Raw genomic sequence first — 17,731 nt, forward strand, 5'->3', positions numbered from 1 at the left:
TCCAGTCACCAAGACGACATCCATCCTTCCCTGATCCCTCCACTCTCTTCTCTGTTCTGATCCCTTCCTCTTTCAGCGAGTGTCCGGGTCAAAGGCATGGGACCCCAGTGTTGGGTAGAACCCTCATTAGGGACCTCTCCCAGCTGTCATGTGGTTCCCACCTTTGCTCTGACCACTAGTGACAGTCTCTTACAACTCTTCTAAGTTGGGTGCTGTCCATCCTTAAGGGAGAGTAAAGTTTGTAGATTTGACCAGATGGACCATTCATTTCTCAACCCTGGTTGAGCATCAGAATCATCTCAATAGCCTTTAGAGGACTGACCCTCTAGGTATCACCCTCTACCAACTGAAATAGAACCACTTCATCCTAGACCTTTGAAATAGTAATTTTTTTCTTTGTTTAAACTTTGTATTGTAGTAGTATATACAGGCTGGAAACTTTCACATTTTAACCACTTACAAGTGTAAATTCAGTGGTATTAGTTACATTCACAATGTCGTCATCACCATCCATTACCAAAATTTTTCCACCACCCAGAACAAAAGTTCTGCATTAAGCTCTATCTCTCCACCACCCACTCCGCCCCTGGTAACCTGTAATCTATTTCCTGTCTTTATGAATTTGGATATTCTAGGTAGTTCATATGAGTGAAATCAATACAATATTTTTCCTCCTCAGTCTGGATGATTTCTCCCATGATTAAGTCTCTAAAGTTCATGCTTATTATAGCTTATATCAAAAGTTCATTCCTTTTTAAGGCTGAATAATTGTGAAGCAGTTTTATTATAAACTCACTAGGAAGTCTCGGATAAAAACCCAGCCACCCCTTCTCTCCTTGGCATACCTCTCTTATCCATTGGAAAAGCAAAGATTCTAAGGGCTGAGATTTTAGGAGCGTTAGGAAAGAAGGGGCCAAGCTCAACATTCAACCTGTTTTTAGCATTGTTGGATACTTGAGTCAGAATTTACTAGAAGGTTCTTCTGCACAGTCCAGCCCATCTCACTGTGAGACTCCACTGAAGTGTGGAAAAACGCCCCCTAGAAATAGCAAGTGTACATTTGCCTGGCCCAAAATACATTCTGTCCTTTCTAAATTTTAAATAAAAATTAAAAATAATTTTAGAGGTCTTAAAAAGAGCAACTGATATTATTCATTGAATCTATCTATCTAAAGCAATTTCTCTATGCCAAGCATTGTGCCAAGAATTATATGATCTTCACCCACACAAACTTGAAAATTGAATGAAGATGGACAATTTAAGAAACAATTATAATAAAGTGCTATTTCATGAGCACTTACTACAGGATAGCTACAGAAGAGTTTTCTCATTAAAAAATTCTTTCCTTCCTTCCTCACTGCCTTCCTTCCCTTCCTTCTCTCTTGTTTCTTTCTTTTCTTTTCCCATATCCCTTCCTCCTTTCCCTTTTTCCTTCTTTCCTTCCTTTTATTTTCTTAACCTAAAAAGAGTAAGTGCATGGCCATTTGGGATATTCAATATTCACTTGAGATTCTATTGTTTCAGATATCTGAAATTGAGTAATAATTGATGACAAATTTCCGCCTATTTAATAGCTTCATGCCCTTGAATTAGAGCTACAAAATTTTGGCGGTAACACTCAGCCACTGCTTAAATCATAAACAGTGTATTAAACAGTCAAACATACTAAATTACAGTGTTGGGTTAATCTAATTCTAAAGATTAAAAAACAGTGTCAATAAAACTGTTAAATGTTATTAACTTGTACCCAGTTGTCTCTTGCTTCATAAACTCTTATCCTTATGGCATTAATATCCAACAAAACAAAAACAAAACTACATAGGAAATTCACAGGCTTCTCTTAGTACATCAATGAGAATATTGGTTTTTGCCTTTCCTTTTTGTTGTATGATAATAAAAATAATGAAGCCTCCTTAGCAATTTTTTCCTTAAGCCTTGCAAAACCCAAGAGAAACAACAACCTGTTACTTGAAAGGAGAACCTCAAGTAGAGCAATGTTATAACTGGGATATTAAGTGTGTAGAAACAATGAGTCAGGAGAAATGGCAGAGACGTCCCTATTTCTGGGTAGAAGCAAAGAGAGAAAAGGAGATTCCTGGCTATGTGAATACTACTTGATCTGGGAGCAGTTCAAGAGCATCCAGTAGAGAATATATAGATAAAGATTATGTTCGTTTGTCTATTTTAGTGAAAAGAGCTAAATAATAAAGAAGTATCACATGACTGCATTGTTGCTGCTTTTCTACAAATCTTAGGAACTCCTTATTTTTTGTGCTCTGCCTTTAGGATTTTTAAAGTATTCTCTGTAGCAGACAAAGTTAACAGGTTCTTAGAATAGGGCAATCACCAAAGTAAATGAGTGAAGGAGCTAGGTCTAAGTCAATGAGTCCAGACTGTCCACCAGAAGTCCCTGCCCTTCCTGAGACTAGCAACCTCTCAGCTCTGGGTGATTGCTGTGTGACACATGTTCCATCTGCTCAAGAGATGCCAACATTATGAAGTTAATGTAAAGCATCCCCAGTTTAAATGCTGACTAAAAGTTATAAAATGTAAACGATAAGCAAAGTAGATGGGTTCCTTCCTCTCTGTTTTATCTTGCAAAACAGTTTAACACACATTACTTCAAATGATCTCAAACAGTGAGATGTAAATAGGAATTCTTACTCCCTTTCAGGGATGAGAAAGCAATGCCTCAGAGTGGGTGAGTAACTCATCTAAGGTCACAAAGCTGGTAAGTGATGGTAAACAAGAAAATGCTTGTCCTTCAAACCCCTCCAAATGCCTAGACCTCACCCTTTCTACCAAACTTCTCCAAAACAAAGAGAAGGTACATGGTCAACAATAAGTTGGAGGAATCAGATGCTGGCCACAGAGGAAAAAAAACATATGGAATGGAGGGAGACTCACTGGAGTGAAATGACGGCAGATGTATGTACTATTGGGAAGATTTGTTCCCTTTACTAAACATCTCTTCCAGCTGTGATGAGGAGCTAGCGATCAGTGATAAAATTTCAGAAAGTGAGTAATTTTGTTATCCAACGGTCCACAAAAGCACACTAAGAGGACAGCAATCCATATCTTGGACCTCAGGAAATCAGATTTCAGAATATTTTGAAAAAATAGAAGATATGATCATTTATTTAGAGACTCTTAAAGCAAGTACAGCTCAAAAAGATGGGAGATTTTAAGTGCCAAATTCTGATACTACCATCACAAATGATGGCAATAATCAAGAAAATAAAGAATCTGCTAAAAGGTAAGTCTATCACCTAGAGAGTAGCATGAAACCATAGCAGTTATCAGGAAGTCTTGGGTCAAGTATAGGAAAAGTTTTGTTTAAAAGAAGAAGAAGGAGAAAAAAAAAAAAAACAAGCAAGGATAATAAAAATGGTTTTTCACTGAAATAATGTGCAAGAAAACAAGAGAAGAGAAAAAGTAGGATGTTTAGATCATTTAATTGCAGATAACTAAGACAAAGCAAAACTCTTGGGAGCTTCCTTTACTTCCAAATTCTCCACTCAAGGAGAATGATCCTCACACAATATTCAAAATATTCATTTTCTATGGGATGAAAACATAAGATGCTTAATACATTGAAATGTTACATTGATGTGAGGCCAAAACATGGGAAGAGTCAGTGAGAGGTCACTGACCTTCTGTAGATGAATTAACATTCTAGTTTCAGACAAATTACAGGCTGAGTTATGGAAAGAACTACCGATGTGATCACTGAGAAACACCAAGAAAGGGCTGGCTAGCAATTAACAAATATTTACGGAAAGGTTACTATATGCTTATGCCATGCTGAATAAACTAAAAACACAAAGGCAGGGAAGACAGACAGAGCTTCATTCTCTCATAGATCTTTCATTCTACTGTACTATATAGTAAAATAGATATATAGACAAGATCATCAAGCACAGAGAAGTGAAAAACACAGGGCAAAGTGATAGAGAAATGATTGCGATGAGGATGGTCACATTACCTAGGTGGGTAGAGAATGCCTCTGAGAAAATGACATCTAAATTCAGACCTGACATATTGGGTAGATGGAAATACTAGCAGTCAATGAGAGGGAGGGGTAAGGGGTATGGCATGTAGGAGTTTTTTCTTTTTTCCTTGTATTTCTTTTTCTGGAGTGATGCAAATGTTCTAAGAAATGATCATGGTGATGAATATACAACTATGTGATGATATTGTGATGATCTTGGATTATATACCAAGAATGAATGTTCATATGTTAAGAATGTTTGTGTTTGTATGTTATGTTTTGTCAATAACAATATTAAAAAAAATGAGACCTGAATGATGGGAAAGGGGGCAGCTCTGTGACTATATGGGATTGTTCCTAGTTGAAGAAACAGCAGATACAAAGGTCCTGAGGCAGGAATGAGCTTGGAGTATTTCAGGAGCAGAAAGAAGGTAAATATGATTGGAACCCAATGAGTGATGATGGGGAGAATAGAGGGAGATACAGTCAAAGAGCTAGGGGCTAGATCTTGTAAGGCCATGATAAAAAAGAGATTTTATTCTTGTTATGATGGGATGGCATTGTAGGGTTTTAAGTAGGGGAGTGACGTGGTCTGATTTACATTTTAGAGAATTGGATGATAGACAATAAGGGAAGAATAGTCATAAAAATTAAATCAACTAAATAGTCCAGACTTAAGAGCATGGTTTGGACTAGAATTATACCAAAGAAGGTGATGAAAGGTGGTTGGGTTCAAGTTATATTTTGGATGATGGAGTAAATGCGAAAGGAAATTCAATGAGTCCTAGGTTGGAGTATTAGTAAACCAGGGGATAATAATGCCTTTTACTCATGTGGGGAATGTTTGTGAGGTACACAATTATTTGATAAGTGGGGGAGGCCAGGAATCAATAGCTTTGTTTTAGCCATGTAAAGTAGAGTGTTTAGTACACATTTACATGGATATCTCATCTAAGCAGTTAGATCTATGTTTGAAGCTCTGGGGTGGTGGTGTGGTTAGGGGTAAAGTATGGCTTGAGCTAGACATATAAATTTGACATTAACGAACAAATAATGTTTTAAATAGTGTGACTAGATGAGTCAGTATAGATAGATCAAAAGGCCAAGGATTCGGCCCTGAAGCACTAAAATATTCAATGGCCCAGCAAAGGAGGACTTGGGAAAAGAAAAAGAAATGGGTAGGTCAATGAAGTAAGAGGGAAACAAAGTGGTTTTTTTGTTATTTTAGAAGCAAAGTAAAGAAAGAATTTCAACAGGATGCAAGGATCAAATACTGGAAAGGGTTACAGTGGGTTAAAATCATTAGATTTTGGATTGGAGCTAAAAATGTTTGAATTGAATTCACCACTTGATTTGGCAAGATGGAAGTCATTAGAAATTTTCATAAGCACCATTTCTGTACTGACCCTGATGACAGCCCAACCTGAGTGTGTTGAGGAGAAAACTGGGGGGCGGGGAGTGAAACATTTTAAGAGTTTTACTGTGAACGGTGGTTGACATGAAGTAATAGTGGAAAAGGGACCATGAAGTCAAGAGAAGGAGGTTTCAGGTTAGTTATATTAAGACACATTTGCTGAAGGAAATGATCCTTCAAAAAAGGAAGAAATTATGATACAAAATAGAAATGTGATTTTAAGAGTAATGTATTTGCAAAGGTGAGAGGGAATGTGATTGGCCTTAAATAGTAGCAGAGACACATCTTGCATCCTAACTCACAGGAAGGTAAAGGGAAGTCATCGTAGAAGCAGGTAGCTTGTTGGAATGATGATGAGATTAAGCAAAAGATCTGATAGCATGTTTTTTCCAATGCATATGAAGAGAGGTCAGTCAAGGGTATGGAGATTTGGGGAGAGAGAAGAACATAGCAAATAGCTGTCTCTGACGGTAGAAAAGTGACCTTATTGTGATTTTCAGTTATAGTGTCCCATAGTGTTAGATACTTATTGGAAATTCATACCATACATTTGAAATGAGCTCAGTTAGCAGTTGCATGTATTATATTCTCCAGTAATGTTCAGTTGTTCAGGTGCAGATGCAGAGTGAATGGCATGGTTAGATAGCTAAGATGAAGAAATGAGTAAATAAATACAAAATTTAAGTTAAAGGCAGGAAGAGAGTAGACCCGAGAAAGATAGCTAGTTTAAGCCAACTGTTGGCTACATCCTAGACCCATCTCTGCTGGAGAGAGGAAGGATGACAGACGGTACCTCTATAGAGGCAGGAGTGGGGAGTATGGGTCAGTTCAGAGTCATTTAGGGCTTTTTAAAACTATACTTGGTCACTCCCTATTGATTATAAATAAATAACGTGCCAGGGGAAGTATGGATCCCAAATGGATAATATCTGTTCTAGTGGACATTGTTACTGATGGCAATGGATCAAATCCCTCAAGTAAATGGAATTGAAAAACAAATTGTACATGACTGTACCAACTTCTAGTTGGTAATTGACTTGAAGAAAAAAAAGGCGATTGTAATTTAAAAAAAGTCAGGTCAAACCTCTCACTTCCTTTTCTAAGTGTATTAAAAGACTGTTAGATCAGAACAAATGGGCAGGCACGATGATTTCATTCTGTGGACAATGAAAGAGGAAGCTTTCCAGAGATAGGTGAAATAATTACTGAGTAATATTAAGTAAAGGTCAATAGATATTGAATTTCATACATGGTATCTGTATTCTTGGGAAATGTTCTCACTAGTTCTAAAGTTCATGAATATAGGATTAGGAAATGTGGTATTTACATTGGCTCAGTTGGAGTTCTGCCTGGTGAGCATTGTAGAAAGAGCTAAGAATAAAGAAGTCAAAGGTACTGGTGAGAAGACTGTGTACAGGGAACTAAGTAGATTAGGGAAGGAAAGGAGATAAGGAGGTGACTGACGGGCTGAGATAATAGCGGGAGAAGTACAGACAAGCAACCAAAAGTTTTGGTGAAGTTGAAAGGCTTGTGTGGTAAAAATCAAGATGTGGATGATTTGCTAGCATTAAGGGTTCTGGCCACACAGTGGGACAATAATTTCCCATGAAGATTTCCTGAAGAATAATTAGATGCTTCTGATAATTGTCATTTTAAGTGCCTTAAATCCTTAAACTTGTCCTTAAGTCTTTAAGAAATGGAAGAAGGCAGGGAAATTGCTTGTTAAATTAGCCCTGAAAGTCCAAGGCTTTCTCGCTTAGAACTTTTGAAGTTGAATTGTTATTAGCACATGTGGGATTTGTCCTGGTCAACTTAGTATCTCATGTTCTGTTTTAATTTTCATTGGGGAATTTTTTATACCTCTTTGTAAAAGAGCAAAATAAATTTCTTTTTTTCCACCAATGTAATTAAAAGGGACAGGCTTCAAAAGACCTACAAATGGGTCATGCTGGGCTTTGCAAAAGTGCAAGATCAGGATATGAAGTAAATCCCATTAATTGCAACAATTGATGGCTCTAGCAGAGACTAGGGCTTACAATTAGTAGTTCCCCAAAACTTTCAGGGAATCATAAATCCCCTGAAACTAGAGAGATGATAAAATAGAAACTTGGTTGTTAAAACACATTCAAGCAAACGCTTGTTTGAAATCAGGCAATTTCTAACTTCTTATGGATGGGCTAGACCCCTCTTGACAGTTTCACATAGTGTTTCATGGAATTTCACCCAAGCTTTGATATCATATCCTTTTCCATAATTATAAACACATATTTATTCTCTATTGCAAGATTTCTCCTTGACTTCACAGCTCTGTCATTGAGAGCAGAAACCTGAGCATCACATGTGGAAATGACAAAGTAGCATATGAACCTGGATCAACTAGCACATATAGACTATGGTCTCCTAAAAGAACTGTCAGATTTATTTAGGTAATCATCTTTTGATTAATGTACTTTTGCCAGTATACTCTTTCGCTTATCATAGGGTTATAAATCAGAATTGGAAAAGACATCTGGAAACATCTGGCCCTTCTGAAGCAATAGCATTGCAGTGTATTCCTTGACATACATACTAGGCAGATTCTTCCAGTTACTCTGAGTTGCACATTAGAAATTCTCAGAGGAGATGCTGGTTTGATGTTTTTGTATTTTATTTCTACTAAAAGAGTAATACAAAAACTAGATATACATAAGTCCATTTTATAATCACATGTCACATTTGTATTCTAATCATTTGTTTAAATGTCTGTCTTATCACCAGGTTAGCTCATTGAGAATGGAAATATGTATCCATCTCTTTCTTGCCTATATGGCACTTAGAGCCCATTATATAGGATGTGCTGGGACTCTATCCTCTGGAAACAATACCAGTAGAAGAGTACCTTTGAAAATAGTGATTTATTACAGCATTGTTAAAATAGCAGCAAGCTTGATCTAACCTGAATGTCCATCAACTGGGGACCAATTTAAGTAAAGGTAAATCCATGTGATGGAAAGTCACTTAGCATGGAAAAATGAATGAATTGGAGTTATATCAACTGACCTAGAAGGATTACCATGATATATGGCTAAATGAGAAAAGCAACTTATAAACAAAAGAAGATAGTGTAATCCTTAATTGTGAAAATAAATAATGGCATCATGCTACAAATGTATGTGTTTATAACTGTGGAGGAATATTTACCAGGCTGTATCTGGAGTTACTTTCAGGGTGATGGGTTAGTAAAGGAAAGACAGTAGGGGAAGGAGATAACACAATGCTAGAAAGATGCAAAAATACTCATGCCATAATACTAAGGGAAAAACATAGAATGAGTATTTTTAGCAATAATTTTTTTAAAAGAAAAGCTTACCTTGATTGATGGCTTATTGATGCTAAGCATTGTCCTTAAGGATTCCCACAGATTACCTCAATGCCCACACCTACCCTGTGAGGTAGGGACTGCTATTTCCCTTTACAGATGAGGAAACTGAGACCCAAAGAAGTTAATTAAATTGACCCATGGACACAGTCAATAAGTGGCAAATCTGAGGATAAAGTAGCAATAGGCAAATAGGCAAAAAAGACAGAAAGGCATTTTATCCTAAAAATTGACCTGGCTGAACAAAAATGATCAATTTATTTAGATAATAGGGCCGTGGATTATTTTTGTTATAGATTTTTATAATTATACAATATAACTTTCAAATAAAGTAAAATTTATTAAAAGTAGATAGAAAAATGGATGATATGGAGGTTTCAAAAACACGTCCTAAATCCTTTGAAACTCCTCCCATTGAGAGGAGAGGTCTGTGTTGCTTTCCTTTGAATCTGAGTGGGGGCCTTTGACACGTCTGACCAACCTACAGCAGAACAAATGTTGGGAAGCTAGGTCAAAAAAAATGATACCACTTCTTCTGGCTCTCTTAATGGGAAGGCCACTCTGGGGGATGTCCAGAAGGCAGCAGCAACTGCCAGATTTCAGATGATTACAGCTGAAGAGCTGAATCTTTCAGCTAAGGCCCCAGACACTGTGGAGCAGAGACAAACTGTGCCTGCTATGCTGTGTCCAAATATCTGACCATCAGAATCTGTGAGCATAACAAATGGTTGTTTTATGCTCTTAAGTCATATAGCAATAAATAACCGGGACAGATGGGGACCTTTTGGATCTGGGGTAGGCTAACGCTGGCTGGAGAGTAAACTCGTTCTTCCTCCCTAGAATGCAAATCATAAGCAATATCCATCCATTGTCAATAAATAAGTAGACTATATATCACATGACAACACTGAGAGTGGAAAGATCTGGGCAGACAAAAAACTGGGAAGTAGACCAACCATGGCTTTTCTATTGAAGTCTCAGTTACATATACCCCTTTTAGAATCCCCAAGTGATAAAATGATCACATCTCGGCAACACAAAGCTGCAGCTTACCCCTCGAAGCAATGGGCAACTGTCAGAACCCACTTTTTGGCAACCAGAACGCAGCCACAAATGTGTCCGCTGGGCTCACTCTGCAGGGAACACTGCCATGGCCACCTCCCAGGGCGACTTGTCCGACCACCAAGGATCCTCTTGCTCATTCGGGCAGCAGGGCGGCGCCCGCAGTCTACCAGGAAGCAGGAAGAGAGTTTACGATTCACCAGCAAACCCAGCTAAATGTGTAGCTTGTTGCTGTCGCATCCAAGGGATCATTTCCCCCCTGAGCCAATCCATTAAATTAAGTTTATATCCCATTGTTATACAAGTAATTTTCTCACCTTGTTTAGCACACAGAAGAGAAATCTTACTTCTGCTCTGGCAAGACTGCCTAGATTTGGAAACACAAAATGGCATACTATTAAGCTATATATTCACTATTCACTTCAAACGCTTTATGAGTGAAGGTAGTAGATATAGGATCGACTGTCATATTCTTTGAGCAATGATTTCTCTTAATGCAGGAATTCTCAAAGCAGGGGTAAGATCTGATATCATCTTGGAAGCAAGGTAAATGGAGTGTGTTTCTTTAGGTTACTGATAGCATAATATAATTTCACTGTTTGGTAGGGACAGAAACTATTGTTACCAGTTCCCCAACATCGTTTTGGCCGGTGGTACTTCCAGAAAGTTAACTCAAACCATTATTCACAGGGTGGGGAAGGGAGAGGAGGGGATGGAGGTACCTCTCAGAATCTATGGTGAGGAAGGAACACCAGATTTTTATGCTTAAGGGTCAAAATATGCAGAGAAATAGTCTGAGAAGAATAAAATCCTACTTCACAAGTTAAAAGAACAGATAAAGGGACTGGATATTTCAACTAGAAAAGAATCTTGCCAAGCTTCCAGGTTAAATTTTGAATAAATGAGGAGTGGGCAGGAGGAAAAGGGAATTAAACTCTATTCTGTGTAACTCTAGATGGCAGGAGCAAACAGTACATAGAAATGATAGAAAGTGTGTGTTCAGGAAAGGAAGAACATTCTATTAATTAGAGTTAACCTTTGAAGGCAAGATAATGGGCCATGATTAAGCATCTATCAAAGTGGTTGTATAAGAGAATTCAGTTTGGGGAACGTTAATTTTAATCACTAAGTTCTCTTTCAACCAAGAAGCATCATCTATTCACAACTTAAAGAGAAAGAGCAATTTTGTACTTTCAAAAATACTGTAATGGGCATTATCTACTCCTAGATCTCTCAGGAAAAAATACATCCCTAAATATGTCATTTCCACATTCCTTTTTAAAGATTTACCGTGCTTTCATTTCTTGCTACATATATAACAATAAGTTATATAATACTGAAAGAGCACATTTGTTTATCTTCCCACATCTAAAGTTGCATCTCCTCCTTACTCTCCAACCCATTACCATTAATTTCTTTGTAGCACTTCCTGATATCTGAAATTCTTTTTGTTTACTAGTTTATAGTCTTTCTCTCTACCCATAAAATAGATGTTCCCCAAGAACAGGGCTCTTGTTTCCTCATTCACTTCTTTATCCCTCATAGCCTAGCAATGAACCTGGCCCAGAGGATATATCAACAAATTAGTTGTTATTTGTCAAATTTCAGATCAAAGATTATCTATCCCAACCTCTTTATTCCATAGGAAACTGTGGGCTAATGTGTTATTTAAGATCACCCATTTAGTTAGAAGGCCAAGACTAGAATCAGGTCTACCAACTCCCAACTTAAAGCTTATCTATCTGTCCATGCATCCATCCATGCATCCATCCATCCTTGCACCTTGCATCCATCCATCTATCCATTTATCTAGCTACCTGTGTGTATGGATGCCTGTCTGTCTGTCTTTATTCGACCTGACATGGTTTTTCTTGCATTCCTACTTTGGAGAAACAAATTATTGTAAGACACAGGCCATTGTTTTGAAAGAGGTTGTTTAGTTGACAAATATTCAGAAAACTGACTGAAGAGACAATAAATGTTTGATCTAGTGGGAAAGATGTCAAGACATTCCAAAGGAAAATGGCCCACGTTTACTTTGCTCCTTTGGAATGCCAAAGAAGAGGTTTCCCCAGCATTTATTAAAAGCTTTGGAGTCAGATTAATTTGTTTAGAATTCAGAGACTGTCACCTACCATGTATGGACTGTGATCTTTAAGCAAATGAATTAAGTATTCTACACCTTAGTTTCCTCTGTCTGTAAAAAATGGGATAAAAGTCGCTGGTTTGTGGGTCTGTTTGTGAGGATAAAATGAGTTAATATATTTAAAACTACCTGATTATGTGCCTGTGATGTCATAAGCACTTAATAAGTGTTAATTCTCTCAGCTTATCTTCCTCCTGCAGCCCATCCCCAATTCCTTTTTTTGGGCAAGGGAGGCAACCCCGTTAAATGCGCTGTGATTTTTGAGAAGAAATTTTCAGAAGTGTACTTTCAAGTATATTTAGTAATTTCATTCTGTGTCTCCTATTCTTCTCTCAGACTCTCCAAGTATAATCAATTTTAAGACTTCAAGTCCCTGTGTTAACTAGCTCCATGTAGCTAGCACATGTAGGACATGAAGCCATGAGAATGCACTTTCAAGAAGGTTATCAAAAACTCCAAGATTAGAATCCAGGCTCCTCCCTCCTCAGCACAGTAGTTTCTGTAATTATCAAAAAGAACATATTTAAACAATATTAAAAAAAATCTATGTCTAGAAAGAAGAACTAGAACCAATGTTGAAATTTAAGAATCAATAGCTCTTTATTGATGTGAAAAATTGGGATTAAGTTAGAAATGGAAGAAAGGCCTTGCTGATAACCTCTTGCTTCACAATATGACGCCACACATTTCTTATGAAGGTTTCTTACCCTTTTACCAGCAGCTCATGCAAAGTGGTCCCATTGGAGCTTTCCCAGTTGGAACGTAACCTTAGCCATGGCTGGTCTTGCTCCTGTTCCTGTATTGATTCAGTCACAGATGGCTCTCTAATTTAAGGGCAAACAACAAATAAATATTCAAAATGCAATGATCTTTGATCAGGAATTATCATTATGTAGCACTCATTCTCTTGCAAAAAGAAGTACTAAATGATAATTCACTCTTTCAAGACAGGGATTTGTATTAGGAGACATTTGACTTGGAATGTGATCAGTAAAAGAGAAAGATGCTTATTCAGCAATAAAGATCCAAATTTCTAAAGTTATTTTAGTCATTCATTCTCCTGACATTTATTTGAACTTGATGGTGTATCAGTAAATATATGTGAAATCAGTCCCAACATATAAAACACAAGAGCAACTTGAAGCAGGGATCAAAAGTAAAATAAAATTATCTAGCTGAGGTTTATCTCCTTCTTTCTTGCTCATTCTTATCCTGTAATATAGCAACACCTTAAATTAAAATAAATAATAAAAAAGATAATCAATGGTCTTTATTGTCTATTTAGACAGTATAATATATTGGAAGTGGAATTTTTTTCAACATATTACAAAATCTTTATGTGCTAAAAATTAGGACGGACTTTGGAAAATAGATGTAGAGTTACATAACATTATTTCCCTCTTTACCTATATTCCTCAACCTCCAAAAAAATTTCCTGTGTATGCCTCTTATTCATCATTTAAATAGATATGGGTACATTTTTTTCAAGATTAAAACCTTAGTTTCAAAACTATTTTGGTTTTTACGTAAAATAGCCTATTCTTGGAATAGTTGGTTCTTCTCATAGACAACCCATACTTGAAGAAAGTATTTTGGTTTTAAAATTGAAATAAAAATTAATCACCTGATGATATCAAGTGCAGAAGAGGAATTATCTTTATAACTCTTCTGAAACTAGACGGTGGTAAAGAAAAGAAAACTGACACTTTGTTGGAGTTGGAGCAGGGAGAAGAGTAGTAAGTACATAAAGAGACTTCAAAACAGATAATCCACTTATCTTTCAGGTAGGAGGTGAAATGAAAGTTGGGGTGTGGCAGGCTGCATGGCAATGAGGAAAGAGGCATATATTTGGAATTGTTCCTTAGTGGAAGTATTTGGAAAGACACGTCAAAGAAAACTTAGACGACTGATAAGCATGACTGAGGGTCCAAATGAAACCTGGAAATATCATAATATAGAGTATAACCAAGTATGCATGTTTACTGATTTTCTTTATGATAACGGAATGACATTTTTTTGTGACAACAACAAAAAAAGTAGGGGTGGGAGGAAAGGAGGAAAAAGGTACAGGGGTATTAAAGAAAAATTATCATTTCACCTTATAATGAATTATTTAAAAATTATTGGAATCACACAATATGAAAGGAACAAAGTCCTCCCCGAGCCCTATAATTTTTAAAAATGATAAGGGAACAACTCAACAATAAAAAGACAAATAACCCACTTAAAAATGGGTAGAAGGTCTGAATAGATGTTCCTCCAAGGAAGAGATACAAATGGCCAAAAAACACAGGAAAAGATGCTCAACATCATTAGGCATCAGAGAAATGCAAATCAAACTACAATGAGATACCACATTAGACCCACTAGGATGGTTTGAAGCAAAAAGTAAAATAAATAACAAATGTTGGCAAGGATGTGGAGAAATTGGAACTCTCGTCCATTGCTAGTAGGAATGTAAAATGGTACAGCCACTTTGGAAAACAGTCTGGGAATCCCTCAAATGATTAAATCTAGAGTTACAATATGACCCAACAATTCCACTCCCAGGTATACAGCCAGGAGAATTGAAAACACACACGAAAAATTGTTCACAAATGTTTCCAGTAGCATTACAACCAAAATATCCATCAATGGACAAAAGATAACAAAATGTGGTACATCCTCACAATTAAAAGTTAAAAAGGACTGAAGTACTGACATATGCTAGAACTTGGATGAATTCTGAAACATTATGTTGAGTAAAAGAAGCCAGTTGTAAAAGTGCACATATTATATAGTTCCTTTCATATGAAACAAGAAAGTCCAGGATATAGAGAGAGACAGAAAGTAGATTAGTGATTGCTTATGGCTGTGGAGCGGGAAGTGATGGTGGAATAAGGTGATGATGGCTTAAGAGCATGGGTTTCTTTTTAGTAGATGAAAATGTTCCAAAATTAACTGTCATGATATTAATTGCACATATCTGGGAATATACTGAAAACCATTTAACTGTACATGTTAAATAAATAAACTGAATGGCATGTGAATTATATCGAATAAAGCTGTTTAAAATTAGGGTACAACAAAAGAGAATACTTGATATTAGAATGAGTTGAAACAAAACAGAGTCCTTAATAATGAATTCTAATCATTTCATCTTCAAACAAATGCCATCAATCTTGACCAAGCTAAGAAGAATTGCACAAGATTTAAATTTATTTACAAACTTGAATTATTGTTAAATTACTGAAGACTTCACAAAACTGACTGCAAAATAAGACCTCTTTTCCTCTGCCAAATTAAGAGTCTGTTTTCTAGCAACCCCAGGAGTGCTGTATATGGAGTAATAGTGGGATGGAAAGTATAAAAGTCAGAGGCTACACTTACTACTCATGGCATTTTTCTTGATACCTGCTTCCTGAGAATTGCATTCCGCAACTGAACAACCTATGGGCCTCCTAAATCCAGGCATTTCACTGACATACAACAAAAGAGGATCAATTTCAGATTTTGTTGCTTTTTCAAGTCATTCTTACACAAGTATTTATACGGCAAGACGAGACTTGCATGAGGAATACAGTTCAGTGTAGGATTTCCATTGATATTGGATAGGAATGTTATTGTAAAGGAAATTTGACCTTTTCAACTTGCAAAGCCCTTTCAGTTACCCGACAAAGGACTCCACAAAGCACTGCACATGGGAAGTTCATGCAGCTCGTTCATTGACTTCTAAGAAGAAAGGCAATTTAGCCTGAATGTCTCAACTATATCAAGTGGAAAATATGAGCAATCCCTCATCAAGAAGAAGGAAATGCCATAATGAAAATTAGTTTTCCATGAAAGTTTTAAACACTAGCATGCCTCTCATGCAGAAAAATAGGTCTTTCGGCACAAAATGTCATCCTATGAGCTCATGTCTACCATCCTATAGCATCACATTAAAAAATTAAATCTGCATGATTTTAATTTTTTTTAATTATAAAAGTAATGTGTGTACATGGAAAAAATATAAAAATTATAAAAATGTAAATAAAATTGTCTTCTTCCCATGCCAGAGGCATAGGAAACAATCACTGTAAATAGTGTTTGCAATCCTTGCCAAGCCTTTTTAAAAAATTTTTATATATTTTATTTTTTTTTATTCATGCAAACATACTTTTGTAGTAATGGTTGGTGTTGGTGGTGATGATTTTTCATTTAATGATCTATACTGGAAGTCTTTCCATAATATTAGTTAACATTTGTTAGCTGTTTCCTATATGCTAAGCACTAAAACACTTGGCTCTATAATAATTCCCCAATTGAGGGATGAAAAAAAATTGAGGCAATAAGAAAATAAGTAATTTGCCCAAGGTCACACAGCTAACAGATAGCAGAACTGGTATTTAAATCCTTCTAATCTGATGCCAGGGTACAATTCCTGAAATTGTACATGGCCCTTCTGCATTAATGGTGCACACTATGCTCTTTTATTTTTTTATTTTTTGCATGGGCAGGCACCGGGAATCGAACCTGGGTCTCCAGCGTGGCAGGCGAGAACTCTGCCTGCTGAGCCACTGTGGCCTGCCCTGTGTTCTTTTTAGAGCTGTGTAGAGTTTCATTATACGGATGTACATACATTTACTTAATCAGTCCACTATTGATGCACATATAGGTTGTCTCCAATTTTTCTGCTATAACAAAAAAGCTGCAGTTAACAGTCTTGAACATTTACTTTTGCATACATATGCAAATATGGTTTTAGAATAACTTCTTAGAAATAAAATCACCAAACCAACATTTAAAATTTTAGTTGATATTAGGAGTTTCCTCTCACACTTATCAAGAACATGTCTGCCTTTTTCCATTTTTTAAACTATGTATATAATATAAATCAGGCTATAAAAATATATCCAGAACTTAGTTACCTGCTCAAATTTTGTTTGAAATTTGTGTTCTTTTGACTCGAATATTTAACATCTTTTTCCATATTATATGACGTGAGAAAATTAAATTACTCTCCCTGGGTAGAGGGCAAGAGAGCAAAAAAGCATTTTGCCAGTGACAAACATCAAAGTCACTGTATCCTACGACTCTGTGCAGGGAATGAAGTTAGACGCAAATGCCTCTAAAGCAACCATAGAGTCATATACCAAGAAGGAAATTTAAGCCATGGTCTATTCCAGCACCCTCATTTGACAGGCTCAGAAAACTGAGGCGATGGTACAGATCCACCCCAACCATTTGTTGCTCTTTTATGCAAGAGTATAAAAACAGGCCTACGTATCATATGACTACATATTTAGATGTTATAACTGAAGTTAACAAGCTATTAATGAAAACGTATTCTATCTTTTTACCCTGACAAGCATTTGCCAGCTTCAAATATAGAACTCGTGGGCTCCTTGGGACAGTGGATTTCAAACTTTAGCATCCCTAAAAATCACCCAGAGGGCCTGTTACAGTACAGATTATTGGGCCCCATCTCCAGACTTTCTAACTCAGCAGATCAAAGATGAGGCCCAAAGAACTTGCGTTTCTGACAAGATCTCAGGTGCTGTGAATACTGCTTGTCTGAGACCACATTTTAAACACATTTAGAACAAGGACCAAGCTCCAGGTAGGGGCAACCCATGTAACCCTTTGCTATGGGTCATAATGCATCTCCCAAAAAGACACATTCAAGTCCTAACCCCCAGTCCTGTGAATGAGACTTGATTAGGAAATAAGGTCCTTGAAGATGTTATTGGTTAAGATGAGGCCAAACTGGATTTGGATGGGCCCAAATCCAATGCAACT

At 36.7% G+C, this 17,731-nt stretch overlaps 1 protein-coding gene across 2 annotated transcripts in view; it reads right to left on the minus strand.

The window, feature by feature from the left end:
• The window catches only part of CORIN (corin, serine peptidase), a 250,569-nt gene that overhangs the window by 10,663 nt on the left and 222,175 nt on the right, over nucleotides 1–17,731 (minus strand). For both annotated transcript variants that reach the window (XM_077136786.1, XM_077136787.1), the window contains exons 17-19: nucleotides 12,679–12,795; nucleotides 10,143–10,192; nucleotides 9,817–9,991 (exon numbers count right to left, since the gene is read on the minus strand). In XM_077136786.1, coding sequence (XP_076992901.1) covers nucleotides 9,817–9,991; nucleotides 10,143–10,192; nucleotides 12,679–12,795 — 342 coding nt within the window. The remainder of the gene's footprint in view (nucleotides 1–9,816; nucleotides 9,992–10,142; nucleotides 10,193–12,678; nucleotides 12,796–17,731) is intronic.

This window comes from Tamandua tetradactyla, chromosome 19, assembly GCF_023851605.1.
Source record: "Tamandua tetradactyla isolate mTamTet1 chromosome 19, mTamTet1.pri, whole genome shotgun sequence".
Classification (NCBI taxonomy): Eukaryota; Metazoa; Chordata; class Mammalia; order Pilosa; family Myrmecophagidae; genus Tamandua; species Tamandua tetradactyla.